At 42.8% G+C, this 11,333-nt stretch overlaps 1 protein-coding gene across 1 annotated transcript in view; it reads left to right on the forward strand.

The window, feature by feature from the left end:
- The window catches only part of LOC143297025 (chondroitin sulfate synthase 1-like), a 38,131-nt gene extending 27,244 nt beyond the window's left edge, over positions 1–10,887 (forward strand). Inside the window, exons 2-4 of the mRNA XM_076609173.1 lie at positions 5,075–5,251; positions 8,236–8,475; positions 9,715–10,887. Of these exons, the coding sequence (XP_076465288.1) occupies positions 5,075–5,251; positions 8,236–8,475; positions 9,715–10,887 (1,590 nt within the window). The remainder of the gene's footprint in view (positions 1–5,074; positions 5,252–8,235; positions 8,476–9,714) is intronic.
- The last annotated feature ends 446 nt before the right edge of the window (positions 10,888–11,333 follow it).

Here is an 11,333-nt window from a genome sequence, read left to right on the forward strand (position 1 = left end):
CCAAGCCAAAATGTATACAGTGAAAAACTTGACCAAACACTGCCTACCAAAATCCAACAGGTTAATTGTGTGTGTGTGTGTGTGTGTGTGTGTGAGTGTGTGTGTTTTAGTATTCATATATATTTGCATGCCAATTTTTTTAGATAAAATTCTGCTGAAGAAGTTTGCCAGACAGGTCCCCACTTTTTGTTCCCCCACCCCCACTTTTTTTTTTTTTTTTTTTTTTTTTTTTTTTTTTAAACTGGCAAAGCCATAGTCTTAAATGAAGTGAATTTATGGTACAGTTTAATAACTCAAGTTCTGTGTCCATAGTTGAATGCAGATCGGGTGCCTTAATGACCTTGCTTACCCAGAGAAATCACATGTAAATATGTGATCATTATCAGTTCTGTTATGATTGATGGACTTGTACAGATTTTGTAGTTGTTGTTTTTTAGTTTTTAAGAAAAAAAATAATTCACTCCCTCCATTCAAAATGACAGAATGGATAATATTCATTGCAGCTGAGCATGTTGAATAGCATAACTTAATTTGTACATCATTGATTTATGTTGATCTCTATTTTTGTATGAAAGTCATGCTTTTGAAGTAAGCTAAGAACACACACACACACACACACACACACACACACACACACAAAAAAAAAAAAACCCACTGGGTTTACTTTCCACTGGAATCCGTTCTCCACCACTTCATATCATACTTTTGTACTGTTTTTCACATATTATTATTGTATTTGTGACATTGCTTCAAAACAAAAAATTAAAAACAAGAACAAAGCAACATAAAAGTAGTGCTGCAAACTGCAGGCAAAGAAACTCAAACAGTAAAAGGTAGTGACGAGTATAAATTCTACAAAATGCTGGCAGAATGCACTTCAGAAATCTATAATGATTGCACAATAACACACACAGGTATACTTGAATGCATGTCCCTCTGATGTCATAGTATGTTATATATATTAACAGTTAGTGTCCAGTGTGGTGTGTGTGTTTTTTTTTGGGGGGGTTGTTTTGTTTTGTTTTTTTGGTTGGGTTTTTTGTTTGTTATTGGTTTGTTTGTTTTTTGTTACTGATAGAATTGATAATGATGTTGTAAAAGGCAGAGGGGGCAGCAGAGCGAAGGAGAAGTGGGCAGGCTGAAGAGAAGAACACATCAGTCAGCTGGTTCTATTCAGGTGAACCTCAACCCCAACAAATAACAGTTCTATGTGCAGACACAAGCACCCAGAACAGCTGGCTTTCTTTACATTGCAGGGATCCCCATCTGAATGACAACACACTCAGAGGCCAGTCAATATTACACACCCAGGGTTTTTGAACTAGCTGTTTTTGGCAAGCTAACATTGCTCCATCTGGCACTCAGTGAAGTGGGCCGTGCTGACATGAATGGAAGCGCCACAAAAGATCTAGGTCTCGGTATGGGCAAGAAAGCTGTCACACAGTTGTCATTATCCCAGACTGCGTTTTCAGTGTGACAGAAATCAACAGAGTGCATTCAGGTCTGCTAGCTCAGATGCTTGCAGGTATGGGGTATGGGGGTGGGAAGGGTAGCAGACTGGTTGGGGTGGGGGGAGGTGCAATTGTCAGTCTGTTCTGACGTGAATGGAACCAAACATGGGAGCCCTTCCCATTATAAACTACAGGAAGGCAGAGTTCCAAAGTTCAAAATGTTCAGGAGATAAAAGTGCACACACACACACACACACACACACACACACACACACACACACACACACACACACACACATTCATGTCTTGCTTTGAAAATTTCAGAGTGTACAAAGGCAGGTTTTCTTTAAAACTTTGTGAACTGACAAACACAGATCTTCCATCAGATCAGGTCAGTTGGTAGCCATGTAACAGATGTGTGTGTGTTGTGTATGTATGTGTGTATATATATGTGTGTGTGTGTGTGTGTGTGTGTTTCTTTTCTTTTTTTTATGTCTGTTTTTATCGTGGTCATGTCAGCTTCTGTAAGAACAGAGGAGTACACAAGCACAATGTTCATCTCACACTACAACTATTTAATTTCTGCTCAGTACTATCAGCAGAGCTGTTGTAAAGTGAACACACTGAAACACTCCTGTCTCATTTCAGTCCTGACCCTCATTTTGAGTCAACAAAGACCTGTCTCAGTGAGCAGCTTGTTAGCATGGCTCTTTGTCTGTTGGTGGTAGAGGTATCCATCTCCCAGGGTGAATACTGATAAATTTCACTCTGTCAAACTGGTCACATTATTCTCTCCGGTTTGTTCACAGCAAGGTCGTTTAGACGTGTAATATATACTGTACACAGACACATTCCCGGTTCAGCGCACCAAACACACTCACACACACACGCACACACACACACACACACACACGCACACACACACCAGAGGGGGCGGTGGGGGGGGGGGGGGGGGAGCAGAGGGGTGTTGTTACAAGGATAAAAAAGTTGAAGGCAAGTGGTATGGGTGGAGGTAGCAGCAGTAACAGTTGCTACTAATTTATGAAAACTTGCCTTCTCCCTGTCCCTCTAGATGTAAACTACAGTAAATTATATGGAGACAGTTTTGGCAGCATGAATAGAAACTAGAAAGTGCCAAACTGAGACCGTCTTTTTTCTTTTTTTTTTTCGTTTTTTTTTTTTTTTCATTAGCATGTGTGAGTGAGTGTATGTGTGTGTGTGTGTGTGTTACTAATCTGTCATACATGTATGCAATTGTACATTTGCATATATATATATATATATATATATATATATATATATATATATATATATATATATCGTGTACAGTATATGGTGTTTTAAACCACACACACACACACACACACACACACACACACACACACACACACAGCCATTAGCTATCATATATTTACATGTAAAAATAAATATTAAAATATGTTAAAAAAGATATATATATATATATACACACACACACCCTAATGAGTAAGATATGATCATTTTCATTTTTACTTCTTATTCAAACACCAGCTTCATTTCTTGACTTTTTCATGGTGACAGACCATAAATCATTAAATGCCAAATGCTGAACAAATATCTCTTGCCGACTGAACTCAGCATGCCAAAAGAATCGGAGTTGACTTGGTTATCTCTTGCTCACTGTGTGCCGACTACCGGTAATTCGCAAAGTTGAATGCTTGCCCATTACCAATAATGCAGAAAACTTACCAGTAATGGGTAGAAAACTATTGCACATTACCATAATGCACAAATTACCACTATTGAGCACAACATATGTACATATATATATCAACATTCCAGAAATATAGCTAAAGGGATGTATATGAAGTAAAGTTATGTTAAAACAGTTGCTCAATATTCAGGATTTGTGATTCGAAACTGCATGCCATGCTGTCCTTAGACAAAATATGATGTGCACACACACTTAGTCATACACATCCTTGTGTCACTGTCACTGTGTCGGTGATGCTGCTGCTTATTTTTTCTCTGTGTGTGTGTGTGTTTGGTCGCAACTTCTTCAGAGTGTCTGTCACTTTGACTAGTTTGAGTAAGCTGAGCTGAGCAGTTAAATGACCACTTCCCCCACCCACAACCCATCCTTTTCTTTTATCAAAAAATGATAAACACATTCTCAGTTTTTGATTGGCCCATTTCCTTATCTCCCCCCCCCCCCCCCCCCCCCCCCCCCCACTGTGGCATTGCCTCCACCTATGTCAGTATGCAATTCTGGCCGTGGTTGATTTCCTTCCAGTCATTCATTATGTGGAACATGCCAAACGGTGCACACACACAGTATTTTGGGCTGTTCACGAAAAAAAAAAGAATGTAATAATTCCTCCCCCTCCACTCACCTCCTCCTTTTCTTTTTCGATCCTGAACTCAAACTGACTGTATGTCACACACATTCTCTCTCTTCCTATCTGACCTGAATATCTCCCCACCCTGCCCCCTTCCACCCTGCCCCTCCCATTTTCTCTTCCCATCTTCTACAATCTCCCCATCTCAGTCCTCACACAGTGTGATATTTACTCACATTAAATTTTTCACTAAGACTAAGAAGGATAAGGTTTGAAAATGATGATTAAGACTGGGTCTACTGTATCTTTGAAAGTTTGATAGAATATTGAAGAGGGAGGGAGTGTGTAAGTGTGTGAAAATGATGGTTACTACAGCGGAGTGCGTGGTGACATTTTTATACCAAGCAAAAGTGTGAGGTTTGTAATTGGTTCCAGCAATGCCTGAGAAGGTCAGGGGTGGACTTTTTCTCTGATCTTCAGTATATGTATATGTGGGACAGTATATGTGTGTGTGTGTGTGTGTGTGTGTGTGTGCAGACCAGCTGATACCTAAAAATCCTTCATGTGTTAGTTATTAATGCAGAAGAGCAGATTACACAGGTCAAAGAGAGAGAGGGAAGGAGCAATTCAGTGCCTCATCAGAATCAGACTTTAGAGATTAGATCACTGAAAGAATGATTTTTGAATGACTGAATTGCAGACCAAAAAAAAAAAAAAAAGAAAGAAAGGTAATTTATGATAACAGCTGGCCAACAAATTGCAACAAGTCACTTTGGTGATTCACACCACTATGTTGTGTTGGGTGTGTATGTGCAGATGCAGTAGATTCTATACCAGAACTACATGTTGTGTGTGTACAGATGCAGCAGATTTTGTTCCAGAACTACATGTTGTGTATGTGCAGATGCTGCAGATCCTGTACCAGAGCTACATGTTGTGTGTGTGTGTGTACAGATGCAGCAGATCCTGTACCAGAACTACAAGTTGTGTGTGTGTGTGTGTGCAGATGCAGCAGATCCTTTACCAGAACTACATGTTGTGTGTGTGTGCAGATGCATCAGATCCTGTACCAGAACTGCAAGTTGTGTGAGTGCAGATGCAGCAGATCCTGTACCAGAACTACATGTTGTGTTGTGTGTGTGTGCAGATGCAGCAGATCCTATACCAGAACTACATGTTGTGTTTTGTGTGTGTGTGCAGATGCAGCAGATCCTGTACCAGAACTACATGTTGTGTGTGTGTGTGTGTGTGCAGATGCAGCAGATCCAGTACCAGAACTACATGTTGTGTTGTGTGTGTGTGCAGATGCAGCAGATCCTGTACCAAAACTACAAGGAGGACAAAGGGTCGTTCAAAGAGACGCTGAAGAACAAGGAGGTGGAGCGTGCCATGACGCTGCACCCAGTCAAAGACCCCATCTACCAGTACCGCATCTTCAACTACTTCCGCTCCGTGGACATCATGAAGCTGTGGGAGAGACAGGTGTGGCGGCTGTCTGTCTGTGTGTATACATGTGGGTGGATCATGGAAGGTGGCAAAATAGTTAAGGCACTGACAGGTGCAATAGCCGAACAGTTAAAGCTTTGGACTTTCAATCTGAGGGTCCCAGGTTCGAATCCGGTAATGGCACCTGGTGGTTAAAGGGGTGGAGGTTTTTCCGATCTCCCAGGTCAACATGTGCAGACCTGCTTGTGACTGAACCCCCTTCATGTGTATACGCAAGCAGAAGATCTAATACGAGGGTCATTCAATAAATAAGGTGAATTTTTCGGTATAAGGACTTCTAATACAGATAGAAGCTTTTTTTTTTTCTTTTCTTTTTTTTTTTGTTTTACTTCTTTTTCACATGGATTTAATTTGTTTTGCAGATTAAAAAAAACTTTGAGAGTTTTGGCGATTAACAAAGATGGCCGACCAAGAAGCATGCTCCAGGATTGAACAGCGGTCAGTTATCAAGTTTTTGGTTGCTGAAGGGTGCAAACCAGTTGAAATTCATAGGAGAATGTCAACTGTGTATGGTGCCACAAGTTTCAGCCGAAAAAATGTCTACAAGTGAGCTAAATTGTTTAAAGAAGGACGGAGCAGTGTTGAGGATGAAGACAGGCCTGGAAGGCCTACAGAAGTGAGGTCTCCTGAGGTGATCGAATCAGTCAATGACCTCATTCAGTCTGACAGAAGGGTAACAGTGGATGACATTGCAAGGACTTTGAGCTTACCTGTTGGGACAGCACACAAAATTGTCCATGATAACCTTGGCTACTCGAAGGTCAGCTGCCGGTGGGTGCCAAAGATGCTTACTCCAGAGCACAAACAGAGGAGGGTCGAGTTGTCCCAGCAGTGTCTCTGCCGCTATGAGAAGGATGGTGATGAGTTTCTGAAGAAGGTAGTCACATGTGACGAGACATGGGTTTGGCACTATGAGCCTGAGTCCAAACAGCAGTCCATGGAGTGGAAGCACGTAGGCTCTCCAGTGAAGAAGAAGTTCAAGTCCCAGCGGTCCACGAGGAAGGTGATGCTCACCGTTTTTTGGGATATGCAAGGCCCAATCACCATTTCATTCCTTGAGAAAGGAAGCACTGTGAACAGTGCCAACTACTGTGAACTGCTGAGGCAGGTCAAGAAAGACATAAAGAACAAACGCAGGGGTCATCAGTCAGAAGGAGTCATCTTGCATCATGACAACGCAAGGCCTCACACAGCAGCCCGAACGTTGCAGACCATCAACTAGCTGGGCTGGGAACTGCTCCCTCATCCCCCTTACAGCCCAGACCTTGCCCCTTCAGACTTTCACCTGTTTGGTCCCTTGAAAGCGTTCACGAGAGGCACGAAGTTTGAAAGTGACGATGAAGTCAAAAGTGTTGTGAGCGACTGGCTGAGACATCAGTCCAAAGATTTTTACGCTGAGGGAATACGGAAGCTTGTGCACAGGTGGGAAAAGTGTGTGACAGTGCTGGGAGACTACGTTGAAAAATTAAAAAAAAGTAAGCTTCTATCTGTATTAGAAGTCCTTATACCGAAAAATTCATCTTATTTATTGAATGACCCTCGTACGTTCGTTAAAGATCCTGTTAGCCATGTCATGTATACGCAAGCAGAAGATCAAATACGTTCGTTAAAGATCCTGTTAGCCATGCCAGCGTTTGGTGAGTTATGGAAACAAGAACACACCCAGCATGCACACCCCCGAAAATGGAGTATGGCTGCCTATGTGGCGGGGTAGAAACGATCATACATGTATAAGTCCATTCGCGTACATGTATACAAGTTAAAGTGGGAGATGCAGCCCATGAACGAAGAGGAAGAAGATGAAGGTTTAGGCACTTATCTGCGAGTACAGTGCCCTCGAGGGTCTGGATTCAAATCTTGGTCTCGCCCTTCCTTCCAATGGGACAAACTTGACTGGAAAATCAAACTGAACGTCTAGTCATTTGGATGAGATGATAATCCGAGGTCCCGTGTGTGCAGCACAAACAATGTGCACTGAAAAAGAACCCATGGCAACATGAAAGTTATCCTCTGGCAAAATTCTGCAGGAGAAATTCACTCCGATAGACAGTGCACAAATTCACATACACTCAAAACCTGCATAGCAGACGTGGTGTAGCGTATAAGAATTTGTCTGAATGCATTGACGCCTCCTATAGAAACTGAGACTCGAAAGTGTTCGGGAGTGTGTGTGTGTGTGTACATGTGCATTTTTCTCCTTGTGTATATGTAAAGAGTAAGCAGTGAGCGCCAGCCTAGTCTTTTTGCAATGGAAAGGGCCATAAAATGTGGGGCCCATTTCAATCATTGTCATGATTTACTGCTAGGGGTAGGGAGGGTTGTGTTTTCAGTTTCCATTTTTAATCAGTCTCTGCCTCTGTGTAGTCTGCCATAGTCGTGGGTGGCTGGGCATCTGCCTGCATACATAATGGGTTTCTGCTTAAGGAATTGCACTTGATAAACGCCATTTATCATCATTGTTATTCTAAGGTATTTTTCATGTGTTTGAATTCTGATTCACTCCCTGCTTACCCAGTTAGGGGTTACAGGATTGATTAAATCTCTGTGTGTGTGTGTGTGTGTGTATTCATGCTATAGGAGAGGGAGAGGCTTCTGTTTGTTTTCTTACCTGCATTTAAAGATGTTCATACATTTCATTTTTGTGCAATGTGTCTGTGTGTGTCTGTGTTCATGCTATAGGGGTGGGGAGAGGCTTCTGTTGTTTTTTAACCTGCAAAATACATGGGTACATTTCATTTTTATGCTGTGTGTGTGTGTGTCTGTCTGTCTCTGTGTGTGCGTATGTCTGTCTGTCTGTCTCTGTGTGCGTGTGTGCATATGCAATCTGCACACAGATGTGTTTGGGGGATGGGAGGGTTGTGTTTAGTTTTCCCTCGTCTGAAGTATAAAAAAAAAAAGAATTAAAAAATTATTTTAAAAAAACCTGCCAACTTCACCCACCCTGCTTGACTGATCCCTAGGTGGAGCTGCTGCGAGAGATTGCCATGGTGGACCAGTTGGAGGGTCACCACACCATTGAACCGGGGGAGTCGGAGCGTCTTAGCGGCAGCCCGGGTCTGAACCGCTTCCCTGCCCACAAGCGGGAGGAGGTGATCTCCTGGGAGTTCTTCAACAAGCCCATCTATTCCCAGTTCCACAACAACCCCAGGCGTGGTATGGAGGGCTCTGTCAGTGGCGCCTTAGACGACGCAGTAGAACAGGTGAGAAGTGACTTCTTGTGACGAGAGGAGGACTGGGTAGAGGGAATGGTGGGATGCTGACACTTGTGGTGGAGGATGTCATATGATACTAACTTGATTAAATGTATTAGAACCTCTTTGTGATCTTTATCAATATAGATATATATGTACCTTACAATCAACCATCAGCTGGAATGAATTGTATCCAGTTTGTCAATCTGCTGGCTGATTATTGAGCACCCAGTGACAGACGGAAGGGTTGGTTCTCAATAGTTTAGTCATCAGCACGGAAGTGGTGACTGATGTTACAGTGGTTCCATCACCTTGGAAGTGGAAGCAGCACAAAGTGTCAAGAGGACATGACCCAAAAGAGATCCCTGTAGAACGCTTTTGTTTGAATCAAACAGACTGACTGAAAACCATTGAACTGAAATTTATCTACATATCACATTATCAGTAAGAATGATAGTGAACCAATTGAGAGCAGTGCCATTGATACTGAATAAGCTTGAAGATAGGAAAGAACTAAGAAGGATCAAAGGATAGAATGATCTATGATGTCAGAAGCAGACATGTCTGGTCGAGTAAGAAAGGAGAGTTTTCCTGAAACAAAACCTTTTTTTTTTATTGAAAGAATATGAGCAAGAGGGGGTTCAGTACAATGGTTATCAAAGAATAGGCAGACTAGAAAGGATGGAGTAAATTGTTGGAGTTCGGTAGAAATTGATCCTTTTCAGGGCACCTGTTTTCTTCATGTAGAAAAGACTGAGAGATTTGAAACAGGAGCTAGTCTTTGAGATTTGAAACCAGACTAGTCTTCAGATTATTTGGATCAGGATTATGTTATGCAGTTAAAAAAATGAATAAATGAATCAGTAAACAGATGGAAAATTTCCCAAGAGAAGAGACAAGCTGATAATGATAATATTATGAATAGAGTTGGAAGACATTGTTAGAAGACAGAAGCTAGTATCAGACCAAGCTTGCAGGATACCTCTTCAAAGATGCTTTGGATTTCTGTTTCAGCAATGGGATGGAAAGATAGGAGGGGTGTGTTAGTAAATCAGGAGGAGCAAACAAGAAAGCTGTTTTGTCCATCTTGACTCAGGTGTTTTAGACATAGTCAGAAAAGGAGGGGAGAGGTAATATTTGAAATGATGTATCTGTGAAATTAAGGAAATGATACATATTCATGATCTCACATCTTTTCTTTTCTCTGCCATATTATTTTTAGTGAAACAAGCTCTCTGTTTGCCCTAGGTGATGGAGCTGGTGAATCGCAATGCAAGACAGCGTGGGCGCACCATCGACTTCAAGGAGATCCTGTATGGCTACCGACGGGTCAATCCTCTCGTGGGGGCTGACTTCATCCTTGACCTGCTCCTCATCTACCGCAAACACAAAGGGCGTAAAATGACAGTGCAGGTTCGACGCCACGCTTACCTCCAGCAGGGGTTCCTGGGAATCCAGATGCGTGAGGAGGACACTGTGTTTGTGCCAAAAGTCTCCATGGGTGAACACGTTCTTCACTTATTCCAGAAGGTGGCCGGAGGGAAAGGCTGGAAGGGCAAGCTGCAGGACAAGCATACAGAGACCATCCATTTCATCATGCCTCTCGCCGGGCGTTTTAAGATCTTTGTGCGCTTCATGCAGAACTTTGAGGATGTCTGTCTGAGGCGACATGAAGCAGCTCACCTAGTGGTTGTTCTCTATCACAGTAAAGGGGACGACAGTGATCATCAGAGATCTGTGGATCTCTTACAGAGATATCAGCGACGGTATGGCGCCAGCCGCATAGAAATAGTGCACGCCCAGGGGGCGTTTTCACGTGGTCGTGGCCTGGAACTGGGTGCTCAGCGCTGCGGCTCTGACGCCCTCCTGTTCTTTGTTGATGTTGACATCTTGTGGACCGTGAGTGCTTTGACCAGGATTCGCCTGAACACCAAACTGGGTCAGCAGGTGTACTTTCCCATTGTGTTCAGTCAGTACGACCCAGGCCCCGTGTGCAAGGAACAGGGGCACCATTGCCACTGCAGCCAGAGTCAGGGCTGCATCATCAACCCTAAAGACTTCCAACCCTCAGCGGGTTACTGGCGCCAGTTTGGGTTTGGCATTGCCACCATGTACCGGGCAGACATGCTGATGGTAGGGGGCTTTGATCTCAGCATTGAGGGCTGGGGAAAGGAGGATGTGGACCTCTATACCAAGTTCCTTGAGAGCAACATCACTGTGTTCCGGGCAGTGGACCCCGGCATGAACCATATATTCCATGAGATTGTGTGTGATCCCAGTTTAGAGCCAGCCCAGCTTGTCATGTGCATCAACTCCAAAGCACAGAGCTACGGAGACGAGGCGCTGTTAGCTACCGATGTGTACAAAATACCTGACATCATGAAGAGACATGAAAAACATGCACTCAACGTTCACAGATAACGCAGGCTTTTTTTTTTTTTGCTTTTTTTTTTTTTTTGCAGGGGGTGTGGGGGGGGTTAATAAATATATTTGCTCTGGATCAGATGTGGCTTCATTTAGTTAACTGGGAAACTTTCAGATCATTTTATGCAGTTATTGGTTGATACTGAAGAATGTTAATAGTTCAACTTTAATACACTGCCCAGCATTGTTACCCACCCCACCCACCCACCCTCCCCCAGGTGTTAGTCTGGTTTACTGACCAGACTGTTGCAGAGATGTAATTTATTCAAGTATCATTTTTCATCCTCAGACTGGTTCTGAGCAAACCAGACTGGCCTTTTTTTATTATTATTATTATTATTGATTTGATTGGTTGGTTGCTTTTAACAGTTCCTTCGGAAATTTCAGACTCAAAACTTACAACTTTCAAAATCTTATGGTTCAGAGAATATTATATTTTGTGT

This window comes from Babylonia areolata, chromosome 22, assembly GCF_041734735.1.
Source record: "Babylonia areolata isolate BAREFJ2019XMU chromosome 22, ASM4173473v1, whole genome shotgun sequence".
NCBI classification, from domain to species: Eukaryota; Metazoa; Mollusca; class Gastropoda; order Neogastropoda; family Buccinidae; genus Babylonia; species Babylonia areolata.